This window comes from Gobio gobio, assembly GCF_949357685.1.
Source record: "Gobio gobio genome assembly, chromosome: 11".
NCBI lineage: Eukaryota > Metazoa > Chordata > Actinopteri > Cypriniformes > Gobionidae > Gobio > Gobio gobio.
Genome location: NC_137104.1, coordinates 13,795,294 through 13,819,044, shown reverse-complemented (window position 1 = coordinate 13,819,044; position 23,751 = coordinate 13,795,294). Strand labels below are relative to the sequence as shown.

The 23,751-nt window shown below is 38.4% G+C and overlaps 1 protein-coding gene across 1 annotated transcript in view; it reads right to left on the bottom strand.

The window, feature by feature from the left end:
* The window catches only part of csmd2 (CUB and Sushi multiple domains 2), a gene marked incomplete at both ends in the record, with an annotated part of 367,659 nt that overhangs the window by 68,639 nt on the left and 275,269 nt on the right, over positions 1-23,751 (bottom strand). Inside the window, 7 exon segments of the mRNA XM_079829996.1 lie at positions 3,837-3,950; positions 6,596-6,712; positions 7,040-7,234; positions 10,722-10,909; positions 11,304-11,442; positions 13,576-13,767; positions 17,159-17,361. Of these exon segments, the coding sequence (XP_079686122.1) occupies positions 3,837-3,950; positions 6,596-6,712; positions 7,040-7,234; positions 10,722-10,909; positions 11,304-11,442; positions 13,576-13,767; positions 17,159-17,361 (1,148 nt within the window).

Genomic DNA, 23,751 nt, shown 5'->3' with positions numbered 1-23,751 from the left:
AGCATGGATTTATAAATCCAGTTAAGTTTAAGCCCTAAGATTGCTAAAGTTGCAATTATCTTTACATTTTTCGGTCCCACTGGCCTTAACTACTATGTACTTACTATGTCCTTGCATCAAAAAATAAGTACAATGTACTTATTGTGTTCATATTGTATTGCAAAACACTTTTGCTGATATTGAGGTGGGATACGGGTAACGTTAGGGACAGGTTGGTGGTATGGGTAAGTTTAAGGGTAGGGTTAGGTGTAAGGGAAGTGTCAACAGTGTAATTATACAGACATTAATTACATGCAGGTACTTTTTTTAAAGCTACACTGTGTGATATTTTCTCCCATCTAGTGGTGAAAAGGTATATGACCATCCAGTGAATTTTAGTTTCTGTTCCTCTCAATTCCGATTTCGTTTCAACTCCTATGGTGGCCGATTTAGTCCAAGATTAACATGGCTTCCAGTTCGATCTCGACACGGTGCCTGTGGGATATTCTGTGCGCAGTGGGATGGTTGGAACTCAACTGGCCTAATTATTCGGCTAGAAAGAACTGCAGCTAATCCAGAGTGAACTTTGATGATAGTAATGTTTATTCAGTCATCCAATTGCAAGGCATAAACAGGTTTGCGTGGATATGTACATAAATGTGGTTTCTGTGAGAGAACAAATAAGGATGGTAAATATACATACACAATTAAGAACTGTATAACTATACTTATAAGTTACATTAGTATAATGTAACCGTAAACCAGAGCTTATTGTACCATATATAGGCGCTAAATGCAGCTGCATTAAAAGGAGCTGCCGCTGCTGCTGCTAACAAGCGGTGTCCGGTTACAAAAGTGTGTGCGCCGCTTTAACGTTAGCACTGCAGTGCGCTCTGTATAACAATTGTTAATATGCCGATCAGACCTGATACATATTTCCATCAACATACATTACAAGCAAATATTTTCTAAAAACTAATAAACATTGTTGATAACAAAATAACTGAATGATTATTCAAATAGGTGAGCATTACGCTATTGTATGTTGACACAAAAATACTTCTGAGGTGACATCAACTGAATTACGCGATGACACACTCTGAAACACATCTACAATGACAATAACTATTATTACTTACGGAGTTATTAACGCACAGAAATACCACACAAGGAAAAACAGACTTTTGAGGAATAAACAAGCCAGGAAAACTCTGTATAACTCTGTTACTGGAGCTGCTGAGATGAAAACTCTCTGCACATGCACCAGACAAGTCTGAACAAGTTGACGCGCACATGCGCGAGGCAGAGAATTTTGTACAGTGCCATCAAGTGTTAAAACCGGTTAAAACGCGAAAGGCGAAGCTTGAATTTACGGGTATGTCCCTCTTTGGCTAATGTACTTTCAAGATGGAGGGGCAACATGGCGACCACCGTTAGATCCCATTACCTTATGTATTTTCAATGGCATATTATAAACTTACGAGAATACTTTATTACTTGAAAGAAGTAAATATACATTAATGAGCACATATATTTTTGAAAGAACTAAGTGTTTTTAGCTAAGAATAGACTAAAAAAGTTACACAGTGTAGCTTTAATGTAAGTGCAATGTTTGTACACAATATGTGCATTGTCTCAAATTATTAATTTAAATGTTAGTACGTAGTAGTTAAGGCCACCTAATATAAAGTGGGTGCAATTTTTCTTTACTCTGAGACAGAAACAGACTTCCATAGTAATATGGGTGGCAAAATAAACACACTGCTTTCGTGGGAGTCCTTTTTGTGTCTAGAATCCTTGTCTATTGTTTAAAATAAGTTTCCAACAGTTAATTCACAGAGGACAATTTCACTTGAAATGTGCTGTTCACTTGTGCAGTATTCATTCCCTATGCATTTTCTACTGAGAAAGTTGAGAAACATCCATCAAAACTGACAACTGTGCTTATAACAGTGGTGACATACAGCAACTCTTGTTTCCTTTCTCTCCGCAGCACAAAAAGATAAAAGACTGCATTTTTATGCGTCCTAGTATCAATTCTAACTATTGTCTGCTCGCTATTCACGCTCCAAAGTGTGCATTATTTCCATCAGCCCCCAGCACACTTCACTGATTTCACACCGGCATCTGAAGTTAAAAACTACATCTCACGATAGTATATATGCTCTGAGCGGTTCACCTTCCTTGAGCGCGCTGGGTTTCACGCCGTATGCAAATCGCGGGTGTTTGACTGGTGTGAAGGGTGAAGAAAAAAATAGAAATGTACACAGCTCATCTGCGTTGTCATGGGAATGTCAGAAGCAGAGAGCGCGAGCGAGAAAACCCTGTTAATCTTCGAGCCGAAATCTCCTCAACTGACCGCATTAAACGGAACTCCATTATGGCTGAATAAAAGCTTTCAGCTTTAGCGTCTCACTGGAGATCTATTTGGCTAGTCTGTTTTTGCTTATTTGATTCTGTTTTCTTTTCTGTTTTAAGGATGAGAGTCCAATTTACTGGATCCTATTGAAATCTGTTTGTTAGGCTCTATGAGTCATCAAGCTTGTTATGTGAAACTGCACTTTATTCTCTTGAGTACATCCTCATCTCTCATGTACGTCATTGTATTTTTCTGATAATTAAGAACTCAGGAGACTATACACAAGTGCTAGGGCAGCTTTAACGATTTAAAGCAGGTTTCGATTCAGAAACCACAATTCAGAGCTTCATGTACAGAGATTAGATACTGAATGTGCAAACTACACAATTATAAAACTAGACAGCAGGTTGTCCAAATGACGGGTCTACTAATCAATTTTGAAAGGACAGCTCAATTAAAAATCCAAATTCTGTCCTCATTTAATCACCTTTCCGAACCGCCTCCTTCTTTGAAGTACAAAATAAGAAAGAAAACAATAAGTATCTGTGGTTTTTGGTCCATACAAGTAAAGTCAATGTGCTCCAATGTTGTTTTGGACCCCATTGACTTTCATTGTATGGACAAAAACACGTTCCAAAATATCCTTTGTGTTCCAGAGAAGAAAGAAATACAGGTTTAGAATTAAAATAGGAATTTGAATGGTGAGTAAAAAAAAATTTTTTTTTGGGGTGAATTATCCTTTTAAACTCTAGACTTGACCCTGTTCAGATGAGTTTTGTTGAGTGGTGTATAAAGTACATACTTTATACACCACTTTATATACTTCATACTGCATTCAAAAATAGCTATAAAAATAGTGCAACACAATGGAAGAAAATGCAGGGGTCACAGGAAGCATTTTTAAAAGACCATTTTTTAACAATACACACCCCAGTTTCACAGACAAGGCTTAAGCTAGTTCCTGACTAAAATGCATGTTTGAGCTGTTTTAACTGAAAGCAATATCTTAAAATATGTCAGTGCCACTGTTTTGTCTCAAGATGCACACCAGTAATATTTTTTTTCTAAGGCACGTTTATAAAAAGTTACTTAAACGCCCTAACTGAACTAAGGCCTAATCCTGACTTAGTCTAAGCCCTGTCTGTGAAACCGGGCCAGAGCGTCTTAAAAAATACCAATGCTTGTGGTGGGACACTTCAAAACTATCCGGTATGACTCATTTGAAATAGTGATTTCCACATACTATACAGTAGTCTTGTTCTTAATTACTTTTGGTGGTGCAAAAAAGACATACTTCAGCTTTAAAATTCAGTGTTTGTGAACCACACAGGTGTGTGTCTCTTTTGCTTTTGGAAACAACTCATCTTGTTAATTGAGTTGCTTAATTAACTTCTTCTATTTACCTTTGAGTCTGAATGCAGTCTCTTTAGCATTCATCTCCTACTGCCAGTATAGACTGATAGAGTCAAGTTAATACCGCTCGAGAAGGTTTGCTGACCTGTGTGGGCCCCAGAGAGAGAACTGAGGACACGGGCATGCTGGGTAGGCCCATCGTACACCTCCACAACATCATTTAGTGCAGTCTGGAAGAATGCAAATTGGCTGAACACCACTGCAGAGAGATAAAGATAGAGAGAGATTGAAGAGACATAATTGCATAAAAATATGAAATATGAAACTGAAACCATGACTGTGCAAATGTTAATTCAATAGTAAAAGACAGAACCTAATTACACCTGTGAACCACCTGTTGTGCTCTCTACACACACCCTGGTGGTTAACAGAGTAAATTTCCAAATGAGGGCCATAAAAAAGAAACCCTGTGTTGCGACGTTGCCTATCCCGCAGCTGTTTGAAGCCATTATGCCATGGCTACGGAAATTTGTGCCTTAATTAGCTCTGCTTCCACAATGTTTGGCTTGACCCAGAGAAGTACAGGCAGGCTCGCATCTGCTAATACAGACTCTGTAGGAACCCCAAACCTCCTTTTATAGATCAAATAAAAGGGTCCTATGGTCGAGTAGAAGCTGCTGGGGTTATATGAGGGGTGTACAAAGATGTGTCCATAGCTAGAGGCTCATACTAGGGTTATCAAAAGTACCAGTACTTCGGTACCAAGTCTGTACTGAAATAAAAAAAATGTGACAATACCAGCATTTCCCCCTAGCATTTTACTACCTGGTGCAGGCGCAGCGTGCAACGCTGTTTTTTGAATGAGAATTAATGGCAGAAGGCAGTGACAGCACTCGGGGGATTGTTCAGACTTCTAAAAGGACCAAATCTGAGGTGTGGTCATATTTTGGCTTTTACAAAAGTTCTGAGGGAAACTTAATCTAATATGGTCACCCTGTCTGCAGAACATGCCAGAAGAAAGTCACTGTAATGGGGAAAACACTTCAAAACTAAGAACGCAAGGCAAGTGGACTTTGACCTCAATACCAAAACTACTTCTGGAAAATAATAACGTGAAGTGAACGAACAAATTCAGACAAGACTAGGGTGACATTTAAGGGATAATAATCAGGGCTTGACATTAACAACCGCCATTTGCGGGTGTAACGTTATTTCGGCTGCACACTAGTCACTCTGGCTGTTGAACTTATTATAGTCTTCTCAAAAGCCATCTGTTAAAATCGCGTTGCGCATTATAACCACTCACACGTGTTTCTATTGAGTTTATGAATGCAATGTCTCATAATCAGAGTCGTTCAGATTAGCCAGAGTTATGTTCGGAGCGCGCTCTCACTGAAATCTGCACTCAAAGCGGAGATGAACGTGCGATGTACGCATTCATCATACAGTTGACTTTTTTTGTTCTATTTCAGCAGCGAAAATTGTTTCAAACAAACACAGCAGAACCACAGCGCATCTGATATGACTGGCATAAAGTTGGCTTGACGTTCGAGATTCACAAATTTAGGGAGCGTCTCTAAAGTTACATACATTGGTATACACGTTTCTAACTTCAATAGCATTTGAAGAGGATGACAGTCATAAAACTGACTGTAAAGTGATCATTTAGGTGTCAGGTATGATGCACACATTTTGATATTTAATAAAATAAACTGTCAAATCATATGGAAATATGGATATGCATTATTTCACTAGGATACTGTTTGGGCTCTAACACAAAATATGCTAGATTTAAATGCATCATTGCTGAACACTGATGAGAATATTGCTTGAGAATATGTTTACAGAGATAATATTACAGATTATATTTACGACAAATTATTATTATTTATGCGTTACGCGTTGCTATTAACGACGGCCATTAAGGAAGGAAATCCCACAGAATCTAGCTTAAAAAAGTGCTTAGAGCTGCTTTAGTTTTTTGTTGTTTGTTGAATTTCACTTGTTGAAATGTTTTAAGTGTGTGCATCTCTTCTTTTTGAACACTTTCATCTCGTTTGAACAAAACCGTGATAATATATAGACATCTTTGACCTAACACAGACGCCTGCTTTCAAATGCTCCTGTGTGAATCAATCAATCAATCAATCAATCAATCAATCAATCAATCAATCAATCAATCAATCAATCAATCAATCAATCAATCAATCAATCAAAATCAATCAACATGTTTTTGAAGCGTTGGTCCTTGTAGCCAATCACAGGCGTATCTGTTGAGCGCGTGAACACAATGGTCAATCAGAGGTGTTTAAGTTAGCCAGAATCCGCTCAATAGCGCTCAAAATGCTAGGGGGAAATGCTGGTATTGAGACATTTTTTTTATTTCAGTTCCGACATGGTACCGAATTGGCGGTACTTTTGACAACCAAAGCTCATACCCCTAAACGAAGAGCAATACGGATCCCTTGCAAGGAAAGTCAATGCACTCGGCAGCCATATTTGCAACACCTCCGGGTAGCTACTGTATTTCGGGCATGCAAGTCCAACTCCTAACTACTTGAATGGGGAAAAAACTGAAATCTCAAAAACTGACATTTAAATAACATTTTGAATCAGCAATACCATCTGACATGAACTGTCCCGTAGATGCTTCTTATGCTCAAATAGTGAAAAAACAAACAGGATACTTTTGCCCTTGAGTGCCTGATTCAGACATGGTGAATTGGCTGATTTCATTGAATAGCATGATATCATTAGTTCCTGTAGTAGCCAAAAAGCATCTTTCTCCATTGTAAACAATAAGATACTGCATTTTAAAAATTATATTAGATGTTACCAATGCCTGATGTGTTTAAAGGGCTCTTAAACACATGAAAGGATTTATATTTCTCCCTGTCTACTTACCATAGTCTTTTGGCACAATAACTGAGTAAAGACAAGTCCTCCCGCTGCTGTAGTTTCCAGGATAACCAGGGGAGAGCACCACACCCTCCAAGCCCGAATACTGACCACCGCACGGAGCTGAGTGAGAAAGACAGCCACAAAAAGAAGGCATTAGAGACTAATTTTCTGTCCTCCCCATCTCCTCTCTGCCGTTCCCTCATTCAGCTGATCTTAAATTACTTTTCTTGTCTGATTCCTGAGCTGCCCTGCTAGTGTTTGCCAAAGTGAAATTGCAGTATGTTCAAAGCATTCCTCAAGGTTACATTGCAAAGATGAGCCTTTGCTTATTTCCAAGGGAACAGCAACAAATGTGACCAACTCCAGGTCTTTGACAAAAGAAGAATGCATGGTTACAGAAAATATTTGCAAAACAGTATTTGCTGAACTTCCATTGCATGTTTTTACCTATGCAAACAGGTTTTGGTTTGTTCCAGCCGGGCTTGCCGTCTCCCCCCATGATGCACGTGAGTGTGGCATCTCCCTCCAGCATATAGCCATTGTCACAGTAATAGGTAACAGTTGCCCCCAATTTCAACTCGGTACCAACACGAGTACCATTACGCACCAGGCCTGGCTCAAAGCATGACTCTCTGGGATTTTCTGTTGAGGAAAAGAAACGCAAGGTATGGTGAGAGGGATAAAGAAGGAGGGAGAGTGAGAGATGATGATTTATGGCTATTTGTGCAAAACTGATAATCCAGTGCGCACAGGGAGCTCTGCATATACACACACTCGCCATGCACATAATTTAAGTAAAAATTGCCTTTGGCAAGTAAATAATGTAGGATTCTCACAATTCATTTGCCAGGTGTGGTAAAAATTAAATTATGGATGCTGCTGGTGCAGATTGGAAAGAACTAACAGCATTAATTACAATGAAAGGTCGGTACTAAAGAGGATAGGTTGATTTTTTTTCTCTCAAAAGAATCACAATTGAGACTCCTATGAGCAAAACAACCCCGGTAGAATAAAGACACAGGAGGCTCTTTGAGAGAATAAGTGCACTTCAAAGATGCATCACACAGATCACCAATTCACAATCCAGAAATATGCTACAGCAACCTACATGCCCCGTGGAGCATGAACAGTGACCCAGGACAGATTAAATGTGACACTGGGCTAGATCTGCTAGTCTGCTGACAACACAAAACAGTCCGTCACCCAGCAGGACATGTGTATGGCGCACACCGCATCCTTTGGCCAAAATTAGAAATCAATCATTCTTACTACATATCTGCATCGCACAGCAAAAAATGGGTTGCATGCAGTTCTAGTTGAGATATTACTTCCTAAAGTTACACTGCATTGTTTGTGCTGATGCCCGTGCCCTTCATGGCACGTCGAAACAAGACATAATCTGTTCGCTGGGGTTGGGGATCCAGACGGTCCAAAACTGAGTTCATCTTCCTACACCTGGCTCCTACCAAGACGAGTGCGAAACAGGCAGTAATTAAGAGTGGACAACAGCCAGCCTTAAGTTCTTGCTCAGGTGTCCACTGATGAGGCTGCGTATGTGTGTGTGTGTGTGTCGGTGAGGATGTGTTTGTAAATTTGGACATGACAAATGTTTGAGCTGGCAGGGAACAGTTCGGACGGGCAATGGAGTGTGTATGTGTATGTGGTGTTTATTTAACTGTCGGTCAAGTGTGCAGAGCCTTGGCCCACATATTGCACCTCGGAGGCCAATCAGACGCAGTTGGGAGTCTGTGAGAAGCTGATTGGCCTGTAAAGAGGTTGACAGCACCTGAAGCTTGTTCCAACAGCAGCAGCATGCACAGATGAACCAACGTGACCCTGTGCCAGACTGGCTATGCTAACACTTCTGTCAGGGTTAAACTGAAATAAACACACTTTTCGTGTATTTATAATTTGCTTCTACATTATTAGTTTATACTAATTCATTGTGAGGAGACTGGGGTCTGGAGCTGGAGCTTTCGAAGTGCCACACACTGTGTCCATCTGCTGCACCAGATTGAGAGAATACTGTTCCTCATTCACCAAGCCCAACAGAGGGCGATTTAAAGATCATGGTCTCTCTCGCTGACCACTGCATGCCAGCGACAGCTACCAGTAGGTAGTGTTCTAGTGTGGTTCACTTTAAGTTCATTGACAGAGACTCTAAAAAGCATTTATAACAAATATAAAGTAAAAAAAATTGCTGTAGTTGTTGTTCTGAAGCAGTTGCCTTTCTGGATGACATGAGAATTTGGCGTAACATGAAAGCACGGATCCATCCTGCCTTGTATCAATGGTTCAGGCTGGTGGTGGTGGCATAATGGTGTGGGGGATATTTTGCTGGCACACTTTGGGCCCCTTAGTACCAATGGCGCATTGTTTAAACGCCACAGCCTACCGGAATATTTCTGCTGACCATGTCCATCCCTTTATGACCACAGTGTGCCCATCTTCTGACAGCTACTTCCAGCAGGATAATGCACCATGTCTCAAAGCTCAAATCATCTCAAACTGGTTTCTTGAAAATGACAATGAGTTCACTAAACTCAAGTGGCCTCCACTGTCACCAATCACGTCAATAAGGACTAAAATCTCTAGGGAATGTTTCCAGCACCGTGTTGAATCTATGCCAGTTCTGAAGGTAAAAGGGGGACCAACCGGGTACTAGCAAGGTGTACCTAATAATATATTAAAATGCATTCTTCCTGTGATGGCGAAGCAGAATTTTCAGCATTCTTCAGTCACGTTCCTTTAGAAATCATTCTAATATGCCGATTTGCTGCTCAAATAATTGTTATTATTAACAATGTTAAAATCAGTTCTTACTAATATTTGACATTCACTTGAAATAAAAAGTTTTGGAATATTATATATGTCAGTTTTGATCAATTTACTGTGCCCTGGTTGAATAAAAGTATTTTTTTAAAGCTACACTGTGTGATATTTTCCCCCATCTAGCGGTTAAAAGGTATATGACCATCCAGTGAATATTAGTTTCTCTTCCTCTCAATTCCGATTTTTTTTTAACTCCTACGGTGGCCGATTTAGTCCAAGATTAATATGGCTTCCAGTTCGACCTCGTCCACATTCGACACGGTGCCATCGAGTGTTAAAACGCGAAAGGCAAAGCTTGAATTTATGGGTATGTCCCTCTTTGGCTGATGTACTTTCAAGATGGAGGGGCAACATGGCGACCCGCATTCAAACCCCTCACCCGTATGTATTTTCAATGGCATATTATAAACTTACGAGAATACTTTATTACTTGAAAGAAGTAAATATACATTAATGAGCACATATACTTTTGAAAGAACTAAGTGTTTTTAGCTAAGAATAAACTCAAAAAGTTACACAGTGTAGCTTTAAAAGACAGTAAACTTTTGAACAGTATGCTAATTTTTCTTTGCAGATTGGTTATTAAAAGCATAGGTATCTCTGTCTCAAAAAATATGTCACAAAAATGTTGAAAGACACATTATTTTGTTATTAATATATTTTACATAAATGCCTGCACAAAGAAATTGCACAAAAAAAGCATTTTTTATAAATTCCTGATGGTCCACTGAGGCAAAGATTGCTAGAAGTGTAACAGTATGCATGGCATCTCAGTTTTATGTACTTATGTCTTGGCGAGTACTAATTTTGGACATTGGTGTGTCGGATCGGACAAGTCTGTCAAGTCTGGATAAACAAATAAACCAAAGTGTCATCAGACAAAGTGAGGTCAGCATTGCACATACAGGGACAGCAAACCTGCATTTGTTCTCATTTGCGCCGAGCCTTTAGTGTGACAGCAAAACATTGATCAAATGCCAGCTTTAGTGAGCACATTCCTGGCTTTTCATTTTCATAATTCTTCTCTGGACGACTGCAAGAACTGCCATGGGTCGATAATTATATGAAACACAAAAGCGAGCAGGAGAGGGTGATCAAGGCAACAGTCAAAGTGCTGTTGCAGTACAGTACACTACACATGCAAAACAACAGAAAGCAAAGAGCAAAGACAATTGGAAAATTAGGGTCATTCTGATACCATTATTTGACCAAATTCTCATGCAATACAGGCAGAGAAGGTGCCTACAAAATGGGAACGGATGTAAATTATTCCTCCCACCACAAGGGAGCAACATACCAGTGTACTGAAGGACAAATCCATTGCTGCTAAGTGAGGCGTCACTGCGGAAGGCCAGGAAGAGCATGTTGGAGCTGCTCTCAATGCGCTCAGGGACGTCTGTGCCATAAAAGCTGCCCAGCAGCGGGCTGAGAGAATCAGGCCCATCGTAGATGTGCAGGAAGTCATAGCTCGGCTCTAGACTAAAGCTGATGGGAGAAAGAAACATGTATGATATGACTATACTCTACCAGTGTTTCATTGTAAACTAAAACTATTAAAGTGTTTTAGTTCATTAAAATAAAGATTAAATAAAACAATATATAAATATTAGATGAAAAACCTAAACTCAAAATTAGACATGCTGCCTTGGCATTTAAGTGAAAAAAGTGAAAGTACTAAATTAAAACCTGAAATAAATATAAATGTAATCTACACAACATGAACATATAAACTGAACATATAAAATTAAAAATACAAATACTGTAATAGTATATGAATAATACTAAAATAACATTCCACATCTATGTATTGTAATGGTAATGTAGATATCTATTATAACTACAGGAAATGGGGGACTTTAGTCTTAGAAACCAGTCTTACTGATTGAAATTGAGTGATATGATGTGGTCCGGTGTTACTGTTACTGTCCAGTCACATTCTCTGCCGTGAGGATAGGGCTCTGGGTATTCAGGGGACAGGATCAGTCCACTGGGACCAGTCAGATTCCCTCCACATGGAGCTGCAGTACAAAGGAAGGAGAAAAACACTGGAAAAATGCTAAAATGTCTTTTATCTAGAACAGTAGATCTCAACCATGGGTCAAGGACCCACTAGGGCTTCAGGAATCTTCCAAGGAGGCCTCAGGTGACTTCAAATGATTTAAAACAAGACTAAACAAGCATTATAGGGTTAGTTCACCCATAATACTGTCATCATTTACTCACATTTATCAACGCACACATCAGTTGTGGTAAACAGAAACTCAAGCATGCTTGCTTGATGTGAGAGAACCATTGAGGTTTATTCTTGCACGTAGCAAGTACGGTTGTGTTCACTGATCAATGTTTATATGTGAATAAAAGCCTAGAATCAATCTGTTAAAATAATTTGGACTAAACCGCTATATTCATATGGATTCGTTTTACAATGTCTTTATGAACTTTTTGAAGCGACAAAGCGGTAGTTGCATGGACTGTCAATGGAAGGAAAAAAATCTCTGATTTAATTTAAAATATCTTCATTTGTGTTTTGAAGAAAGTCTTACAAGTTTGGAACAACATGAGAGTGAGTATTTGATGACAGTTCATTTTTGGGTAAACTAACCGTTTAAAAAAAAAACAAAAAAAAACAAAGTTATCCCTTATTTTATTGACCTCCTGATTTCCATTGATGACCCAGGTTACCTGGGACTTGAAAAACCTTAATATATGGGGGAAACCTGGAAAACTCATGGGAATGAATACATTCTTAAAATGCCCTAAATACTTACTTTACTAGGTAGAAGTGGAGTACATTTTTTTTTTTTTTTTTTAAAGAATCCTTAATCCAGTAAACCATGAACAACTGTCCTCGAATATTTTTGTTGAAAATAGGAGGCCTTGGAGTAAAAAAATATATATATATTTTTTTAGGATTCCATTGTAATTCTGCTTAAATGGGATCAACACTGATAAATAATATCATCCATAAACAACAAAGGCATGTTCTCAACTCAGTACTGTCAGGTATTTTACCTGGAACAAGGAAATATCTCCAGGGTTTTGCCAGTGTTTCAGGTAAACATTCACACTCGTATTGAGTTCAATTGAACAAGGCAACCTAATTATACTATTTTTAGTGTGGCTGTTAACAAAACATGGCTTAAATTCACAAAAGAAAACCAAATACTGTGGCCCCAAATGTCCTTGTCAGAGAAGTAGTGTGATGAAATCTTTATATTGTAGCTGGTGTGGAATATTTATAATGATAATGATAGCTTTGCTGTACTACATGTACTCATAAATTAGCATTCTCATGCAGTCAATTATGTGGTGAATACTCTTATGTTCTTATGTATGATTACATAAGATGTAATATGTTCTTGTGTATGATTTTAAAATGTATTGCGTATGTGTTACATTTAAATTGGGTGCAAACTAAATCAGTGAACTAGGCCTTGAACAAAGACAACTCATTCGAATTTCAATGACTTAGACCTTGAGTCTATTTAAATCTAGTTTGCACATAAACAGTTTTTTAATGTGTACCTGTGTTTTCATACCATCACAGAGTGTGTACTGTACAACAAAATACTGATACCTAGCTCATTGTATAGCGTGTTTTCTCTAGTTGTAATGTCAAAACAAAAACAGTATATTAGCATTAGCATTATTAGCCATTAGTCAAATCACAGCTGTGTCAATATTTATTAAAACGGCACTCTTGCTTGTGTGATGTTAATTTTAAATGTCTTTATGTGAAACTAATGGGTTAGAGTATCCACCTTATTTTTTTTAGGAAGTTAGTTATTTTCTTTAAAAGTGCAAGACTTTGGATTGATTAACCACTGTCAGAAAATAACTAGAAGAATAAAGTGCATTAAATGGTTTTTATATGAGCAACATAACTGTTTATGATTATGATAATAAATGAAAATAATACGATAACAAATACCAGTTTGCAACATGAAGCAGAATTTTTTGAAAACAGAGTTTTGTACAGCTAAAATAACTGGAAGCGGCTGACATCGCAAGCCTTGCCCATTCAAGATGAAACCGTCCACTCTTACAGTGCAAATATGGTGGATAATGACTGCGTAAAGATGGAGGGATCACAGTGGAGGTGTTGGTTGAGGATGGGAGTGTTTACATTTCTTAATCTGGCATGCTCATACCAGAACAGGTGGGCGGATCAGGCTGCCAGAAGAAACGGTTGTTGATTTCGGTACAGGTGATCTTGGTCGCCCCCTGTAGGAGGTATCCGGGATCGCACTGGAACAGCACATGATCCCCTGGCTCTCTGCTGTCTCCTATGCGAGTGCCATTTGTTGGAATGCCAGGGTCATTACAGGAAGTGGCGGTTGAAACTGTAGAAGAAAAATAACATCCAGTCACAAAATTTAATGTAATCCATGGATCACCTTGACCCAGGCCCGGTTCTACGGAGGTGCTAAGCACCCTCAAACACAAGCAAGAACATCCTAAGTTAACACTATAATATATTGGAATTTTTTGGACTAAACAGCTAGATTCATACTGTTTCGTTTTACAATCTCTTTATTAACTTTTTGAAGCGACAAAGTTGTTGTTGTGTGGATTATCAATGGAGGGACATAAATCTCTGATTTCATTTATTATATCTTCATTTGTGTTTTGAAGAAAGTCTTACGAGTTTGGAACGGAAAACGAGTTATTGAGCAGATTTGAGTTTGCGCACTGTGGAACGTAAAATGTATCTATTTACAATCTGCTTTTGCAGCAGTGAGCAATGTAGCCAATCACAGACATAGTTGTTGATCTCTTGAACGCAATGGCCAATTAGAGGTGTTTAAGTTAGTCAGAATCCACTCACCTCTCTAAACGACCGAGTTTTTTATTCTGTGCTGAGTTATGCAGACTCACGAAACCTCTCATTAACAAACAAAGTGTAGGCATGATGCAAGTAAGAGATTTACTGTGCGTTGTTGGCAGCTTCATTGTTTATAACAGAACTTTGTGAGATCGCGATGAACTGACAATGCGACAGCGTTTTAGTGATTGTAAAGGGAGCAGTCTTGGCTCGCTTTCGAGGCTACAGTCTATATAAGCCATTGAATAAAATGATTGTTTTTCATGCTTCTTAGAGGACCGACGGCCAATTGCATGCTGCAAAATCTACATATAAATGCTGGATTCACTCTACATGGGACATAAATATGACATGTTAAAATAGTAACACATTAAAGCAATGTAAAGGCAGACTAATAGATTAAATTGAAAAAATATTCATAGCAAAATATATATTTTTTAATTCTATTCAAACTATTGGTAAAATTGATGAATTGTAAATACTCTTAAATGTCTCACTGTACACTGCAATGGGGAAGCCATTGCTCAGCCTACATCTGCACTTTTTTTACCCTCAGTCATTTCAGAAACACCCTCAGTGATTGGATTCTGGAACCGGGCTTGACCTAATATCCCAGAGTGGTTCTCAACCCTTTTGACTCCAATGCCCCCCATTTTCCAAGGTATTTCTAGAACTTCTACTAGAATGACAAAGCCGTCCATTTTCAAAATGTATTTGCGGAAACTAGGAGAGGCAATATATTAAAATAACTCAAAATAATTATAAATAATTAAAATTAAATTAAATAATTTCTAATTAACTAATTAATTTACATGACTTTTCTAGTCATTTTAAATCACAAATAGCAATTTCTATATATTAAGATTGTGAACAATATTCATTATAAAAATGGCCATGACTTTATAAGATCTAAAAAACACCATTTAATTTTTTTTTCAAGACCTTGGGAAAACTGCCTCTTACTGTAAGTAAAATGACAGCTGCTGAGGGAATTAATTAAATAAGCAATCAAGAAGAATGTCATTTTACATTTGTAATTTTATGCTTTAGCTTATTTTAATGCTTGTTTTGTCTCATTTTAATCTCTTACGGCCCCCTTGGAAGTTTGCTTGGTTGAGAACCACTGTGCTAGACTGAAAAACAGAAAGTCTGGTGTCATATGCATAACCATTTAAGTCATCTACTGGGTTGTGGTACTGACCTACCAGCCATTATGCATATCTAATAACTGTTGTAAACCTACCCATTACCGACACAGTTAGGCACTTTCGAGCACACAAATGACAGATCTAGCCTGCATTCTTCTACACATAGTCATTTATTAATCTAGGCACTTGCATTTTCGTGGTACTCTCTTAAAGAAAGTAAAATATGAGGCTTTGGAACTGAAATAACATGGGGTTGATGATGCATAATGACATATTTCTTTTTACTCTTTATGTAAAACCTTCAATGTTATTTTTTTGGGGGTCTCTAAGGTATCATGCAAGAAATCAGGATTCTCTGGTTGGAGTGATGGCTGATGGAGGTGTACGGGGATGGTTACCCTGGTTACAGGCTGACAGCAGACAGAAGCACATAAACCTTGGCTTAACGGGTTTCATTTATTGTCAGTGGAGAGGTTGTGTCTGCTGGGCCGTGCTGCAGGGTGGGTGCTGTCGGAGGCTTTAGGAGAAGCTCAAAGATGGTGCTTCTCAGCTGTCATTCTGGAGCTCAAGCACTGTCTCCCACTAGCAAGGTTTTTATCAAAAGTTTCAGGATGGTGCTGGATGGAAACACCAAGATGCAAATGCAAAAAAAAAAAAACAACAACAACAACTTATATGTCCGCTCCAAGGTGCTGTATGTAAATTGTTTTTGACTGTACTAAAGCATAAAAATACCATCATATGTTTGCAGAGATTTACTTAACATGCTAAGTTAAAATACTTGTTTCTTCGAAAAACAATGCTACAGCCAGTTATTCTACTTTGAATGTCTCTTTTTGTTTTGGTCGATGTGATCCCATCCACAGCCAATTTAGCTAATAGTCTTTCGACACCCTGGGTTGCCAGTTGGTGGAAAACACAGAGTATTGCAGTCATGGAAGCCAGCAAACAAATCATGTCAGAAATCGCAGTTGCGTGTCCTCAATCTGGCAACCCGCATGAGTGTCGAGACTGAGGAGAGGAGGCGGGGGGAAACAACTTTTCAATATTTTGAATTTGGACTGCAGTAGCCATTTAAACCATGAGCTGTCAATATTACATACTGCACCTTTAAAGTGGATTTTTTTTTCTATTCAGTAAGACATATGCATGAACTACAATAGAAGTGCATTTACCAAATAAACTCCTAGATATGAACCAAAAAGGATGTTATTGCATAATTATTATCAGATTATAATCTTTCATCTGATAACCAATCGGTGACATACTTTTGTCTGTGAGCTCTAAAGTGCAAGAAATGTATTACATTTAATTAAAAGAGCCTGGAACACGTGGAATGGAAATGCCATTTTATTTACATTTTGTTTCTGCAATATTCCAGTTCTCTAATTATATTTGCAACCCAGATGAAGATACGTTTACCTTATCTGTGCAACCGCCCACTTTACAGGGACCTTGGTTCTGGAAGATTTTTTTTTTTTCAGTTCATATTTTGCATTGACATTAAAAAAGTAATTATACAAAAAAAAAAAAAAAATAAATAAAGACATCCAAGCCTTGAACCAAATCAAATAGCTCCATGATGAATCACGACAATTTGATTTGATGCACAAGAGCAAAACGAAAAAAGTATGTATGTTCATATCTTTTGTGAGGACATTCACCCCTATTCACCCCTTTAAAGCATCTACAAGCATTGTGAATTTTGTGTGGAGCTGTGAAGCAAAATGAGAGTGAATGGAGTCCGAGTATAACACATACCAGAGAACTGCAGAGCGAAACCCTGCTTGCTGGTGAAGAAGTCGGTTGTAAACTGCAGACTGACAGAGTTAAAGGTGCTGTGGAGGTCTGGAGGAAGTGTAGAGCCACTCAGCTCTCTAAGGAGCACACCTCCATCCTGAGGTCCATCCCAGATCCGCAAAACATCATGCACCTCTTCTGTGTGGAAGACCAGGAAATGCAACCTGTGGAGTTACACATACAAACATAGCATTAGACAGTCAGATTAGATTAGGTAAAAGAAGGTAAAAGAAGGGAGGCAATCATATCTATACTATATGGTGCCAAGGGCAAAGAGAAGTAATTGGAATCACAGTGTTAATTTATACATTTTCGCAGATTTTCACTAGTTATATAATAATCATTTGTTCTAAGAGAGAGATGGTTTAAGTTGCCAGACAGGGAATTAGCACTTGGATAGTACTTAATATTAAAAGGATATGAAAGGGAGAGAGACAGAGAGAAGATAAAGACTCAAAAATAAGCGAAAATTAGTCGACTGACACCTACAAAAAATTAAGGGATAATACATATAAACAAGAATATTAATGAATGAGAAAAATATCTTTTTCAGCTAAGGTGGAACATGCAGCAATTTAAGCCATTAACCTTTTCTAAGGGATTCATGTATGAAACATGCCACTTCCAATCTGAGGGAAATGTGCTTGTTTTCTGTAACCTAAATGCCACAACCAGATTACTTTACTAATGCATGAGGTACTGAATATATAACTAACAAAGTGTCCTCCTCAGATAATTATAACAGAAATAGCTCTGTACATTGTCACTGCAGGTACTGCAATTTTCCTCACCTCTTGAGAACAGCCTACTGCATTATGATGTACACTAAGGACAAAATGACCAAGACTGCCAATTATTTCGAATTAGAGAAAAGTAAAAACCAAAAATAAAAATCTTAATGTAAAAATAATAAAAGGGCCAAAAAGCACATAATCAAAAAGCGCAGCACTGCAAAAATGCTAAACAAAATTAAATAAACATCTTCAAATATTAAAATGGACAGATAAAGCATTTCAGAATCCATTACTCCATTTATAAAGGAAGTAAATCAATAGCTTTGAAATTAAAAACCCCAAAGTTTTTGGTCCTTATTGAATGAAGTAAATTCAAGCTGGTCATTCTAAAACTGAACATGTTTCAGAGGTCACTTTTCTCACACTGATCTTTAAAAATGGAAAGTAATTTGTCCCAAACAATTTCCTAGACATTTGTGTGCAGAGCAATCTGGGGAACCTTAACACTTTATTTCGATAGTCCACTTTAAACATTCTAGTAACTATAATTAACTTTGCAACTACATGTCAACTGACTCTCATTAGAGTATGAGTAGATTGTCTGCTTAATATCTGCTAATGTTCCACCAACTGACATTCTACTGACTGTAAGTAATTTTGCAACTACATGTCAACTTATTCTACAAACCCTAGTTGACATGTAGTTGCTTATAGTTAGTAGAATGTCTAAAGTGGACTATCAAAATAAAATGTAATCGAACCTTCTTTGTCCTGTGATGAATTCTAGGCTTAAATGTCCTTATAGAATTCTATGTCCTTATAAATCATAATGAGTTGAGAAGAGCTCAAAATGGATTTTTACCATATTATCAAAAACACCTTGACAAAGTACAAATTAAAAATAAAGAAATGGGAAGTCATACAATAATATAATGTGAATATATCTACCTTAATAACAAGTACAACATTAAAAGTATGCCCACAAGAGCTGATTATACATTGCACAGAAAATCCGACTGAGATAATTCAGACATATAATCACTTGTTACATTTAACAAATATGCTTTAAATGCTTTATGCTTAGTAACGGACCTTCCCCCAAAAGAGCAGGATAGATCTCCATTACCAGGGCTACCATCATATAAGACTTTGTTTATGGCTTGAAATAATGTGAAAAGGGAGACCAAATGCCTTAAACAGACTTCTATAAATGAACATGCACCCCAGGACATTGTGCGTATGATTATAACTATCTTGTAAAATTGTATCTTGTATGGTATTTCGTTTTATGCATATCTTATGAACAAACCACTAGTTAATGTAACCTCACCTATACCTTGTTTGGTGTCTACAAAGTTGTAATTTAAATATCTGAACGATTGTGTATATGATATGTTGATACCTGTGCAACATATTAGTATTACAAGAATCTTTAATAGTTCCTTCATAAGCAACCAATCCAGTTACATATACAGTACAAACGATCTGCTTGAGACAAAGGATCGTAAAACTTTCCCTCCGAAAGCCTAAGTATGATTGGCTCACTGACCACTCAAAGGACAGGTTAAAAGGCACACACGCAGAGCCGCCTCCCTCTTCTCTCTCTCTCTCTCTCTGGACCAGGGCCTACACACACATCAAGCCATGTGCGTGTGTGGGAAAGGAAACCCCGACCACACGGTAGTGGGCCGGCAGGCCCAATACCTCAAGTCGTGTGCATTTTGCTTGACCTCAACGGAGTCTAAATAACTGCAAGTTCATCATATCTTCTTCAGTCAACGCAGAAGAAATTGATTGCAACTTCAACACCATCAGACCGAACTATCAAAAATTTCTCCTGTGATTGTACATCGGACGCTCTTCAACAGCTTAGCCTAAATGCAAGTAAGGTACAATATACAAAATCGCTGTGTAGTTAGTTAAAGCTGTAAACCCCTTTGTTCAGAAAAAAAGAGGCTTGTAGTCACTGATGGTTCTCCTAGGTGTTTTCATAGTTTCATTCATCTGTTCCGATCCGTTTCTTCATTCTGTCACTTCCCATCTTACTCATGTATGTGTGATTTGTATTTATGCGTTTATGTTAGTTTAGTCGTGTTCGTGATTTAGTTGGAAAAAAATTGTGCACAATACATATTTGGTCCTGACTCCCTGCCTGCAAACAAATTGTCACTTAAATGATCGATCTTGTTACACACTCTAAGCGCAGTAAATGCAAAGGGAGAATTATTTTTCTGTGGCCATGAAAAATACCCTTTTCTGAGAATTGATTAATAATCAATACTGAGTGTTCACAGGATAAACTGATTGATTGTAATGTTAATTTAGCTACATCAAGTTAATCTCATTAACTGTTTCATATATTCATAATTTATCATAATGAATAATCATAATGAGTTATGAATAAATATTCATATTTACCCTTTGAGCTAATTCGCTACATGCTTTAATGAAAGCTATTTAAAAAAGAAAGAGAGAAACATCCAGGTTTAAGAAAAAAAAATATTTCTGTAGAACAATACAGACATTTAAAACAAGTCTTGAAATAAATAAGTTCATATAAACCAATCAATGTAACTGGAACAATGTGTAAGAGTTAAATCATCAACAGTTAGCAATTTGAAAGGAAATTATGTAAATTATGTCAGGAGCCTGCTTTTAAGAAACTGAAGTAAAAGCCCTTAACCAAGGAGGTGGCGGAGAACTTTGTCACACAAACACAAAAGCTCATTAACACAACCATGCTGCATTAACGCAGAAAAAAAAACAGAAAAAAACAGTAAGGGACATTGGGTCGAGTATGGCAATTCCATGGATTACTGCAGTTCTATTCTAAGTGAGCAAGAAAAAGAGCTCATGTGTACAAGCTGACCTTATCCTTCATGGTTCACAGGCCTTTACACATGGATGACTTCGGGGGCGGTAGGGAAAGTATTGATGTCTCAAAAGTCAAGTTAGGTACTTATTTCTAGAAAACAAACATGCACTCCATGACTCGAGTTATGTCCATCTGCTTTAGAAACCAAAAGACTGTCTGGTTATTGAAAACAAAAGGGGTTTTATTGAATATGCAATCCTGCCATTCACATACGACTGCTGTGGGGACGAAAATGACAAATTCAATAGTGTTGTAGGCCATATATGTGTAGTATTTCCATGGTATTGTTGATACGACAGAACATCCATACCAGTAGCAAAGCGCTTTGGCTTACTGTAATTCACGTAAGTGAATTAGCTGAGCTTCCGCAGGTTTCCTCCTCTCTATGTGCGTGCGTTTCTCCACCCATAAAGATTTGAGTGGGAAGTATTTCTAAATCCCAGTTTCAATTTAATATTGTGTGGGGGTTTTAGAATTCGACAAATCCATCTATTCAGAATGAAAGACACATATAACACACAATATACAGCAACTGTGCGAACTACAGGTATTTCCCACCGCACACATTTCACTGGGTGTGAAATGAAAGAGCTCAACAGCTATTTATAGCTGTGTATACAATAAAGGCCCTGCATCTAAGAGTAAAGCCCCATTCACACTGACACCAACTAAGCAGTGGGAACTCATTCATTTTCAATGAGTCAGTGATTTCTACTGACAAGAGCGGCAGGGTTCAGTGGCGACACAATGAGGTAAAGTTTTTCTCGAGTAAAGTTTATGCAAATTAGGATATTTAGGTGGAATTCAGGTTGATTGGGACACTTTTTCCCAGTCATCTCTGTGGCAAAAAGTGTCCCAATCAACCTTGAATTCAACACATACACACTTGAATTCGCTATCTTTGTGGGGACTCTCCATAGGCATAAATAATTTTTAGACTGTACAAACAGTATATTTTATCCCCTAGCCCTGGCACTAAACCTACCCATCACAGAAAACTTTCTACATTTTTACATTTTCAAAATAACATAACTAAAGTGCATAACTTAGTATGATTTATAAGCCGTTTTCCTCATAGGGACCAAAAAATGTCCCCACAACATAGGGTTTACCAGGACCACACACACACACACACACACACACACACACACACACACACACACACATACACACACACACACACATAGACACACATTGTAAAACTAATGACCAACAAGTACAGACATGTCGCGACCTCCAGCGATAACATTGCAGTCAGTGTGAAGAGGGCTTAAGAGAGAGGGAGAGAGAGAGAGAGGGGGAGAGAGAGAGAGAGAGAGAGAGAGAGAGAGAGAGAGAGGGAGAGAGAGAGAGAGAGAGAGAGAGAGAGAGAGAGAGAGAGAGAGAGAGAGGGGGGGCAGCGAGACAGGCGGACAGATAAAGAAACAGAAACATTATTTAATCCAGAAGTTCTCAATGAGATTAATCAGCCTACAGCCAGAGTGCTATTACAAATCTGATAAAGAACCAAATTATTCCATCCCCCTCCACCCATTTGGCAACCCAAAGTTTTATCACACACACATTGTGGCTTTCTGCGAGGAAACGAGCACTTCAGAAACCCCCTCAGACTCCGACTTCCATCACATCACTGCCGACAGGACAGGTCTGTGTCATGCTAATGATAAAGTGCTAATCTATGCAAGTGGCAGCTGGTTTCTCAAGGGGAAGCAGGCGCACAATGATGCACCTATTCCGTTACTGCCAGCCAACTTCCTCTTTGCCTGTAAGATGCAAGAACATGCTTGTGTTGAATTTTAGATGCTGGTCTACTGGTGTCGCCAACAAGCGTCACCAGGAGTTCCTATGTCAATGAGCTAATCTAGCACCAAATCAACAGTAAACAGCATAACCCAGCCTGATCTGCCGGCGATTTGATTTCGCCCTGCAACTCAGTCTGGAAACCTGTACATTCATTTCTGCTGCTTCTGTTACACTTTTGCGGGAATCAAGACTGGCTTCTCCACCTGGCGCGCTATTGGCGGGTTTAACACGATGACGGATAGAGAAGCGATGGGTCGTTGCCTGTCGATCACGCCTCTTGTGGTCTGATTGGTTGAAGGACTATCCAATTGCGTACAGAGTCATTTGAATTATGCTCGTTTCTAACGCCTCGTGTGCAGTAGAAAATACATAGCAGATGGTGATAGCCAGACAAGCCTGAAGTGTCACATCTTTCAAGATCCTTTTTTTGTTTGTTTTTGCATTCTCATTTTCACCTTTCACCTAACCATAACCCTATAAGAAGTACATGTAGTTAATTAATATTGCTCAGTACTTATGTGTGTAACTACACTAACAACATCACATTAAAATAAAGTGTAACCTACTTTCATTATTTAGACATTTTTGAGACATTTGCCAAAATCTTTCTCATTCAGGTTTTGGAATGTGATGATGGGGTGGAAATGATGACCGGATTTGCATATTGGGATAAACTCGGTACTCTTCCAAAATTTTAAATACAGTCTTTCTTAACATAAGGAGTTCCCTTGAACTCAGCACTAGCCGTGATGTTTAGCTAATTAACCTCAGATCCAGGCTTTCGAGGAAAGAGTGAGACACTGATATTGAGAGTAGAGCGAGGGTCTTGCCTGAACAATCATCATACTGGTGCAGCAAATCCATACACCGCTATCGTTAACTAATCCTCATGTTCATTTTTTATTTATTGAAATGCGTTTTACTCTTTCGCCTATCCTTTCCTGCTTCTCTCTCTATTGCTCTACAACTCTTTCATGTAATCCTCACTGATGGGATGGCGGTTGGTAGGGCTATGGGGAGCGTTGGCAGGAGAGTGGGTGGTTACAGTCTGTCAGATTTGCATGTTAAATACAAAGGGGAAGGTGGAGGGAGATGAAAGACTAAACCCCACGAGGTTTGATTTGTTCCCCTCAAACCACGCA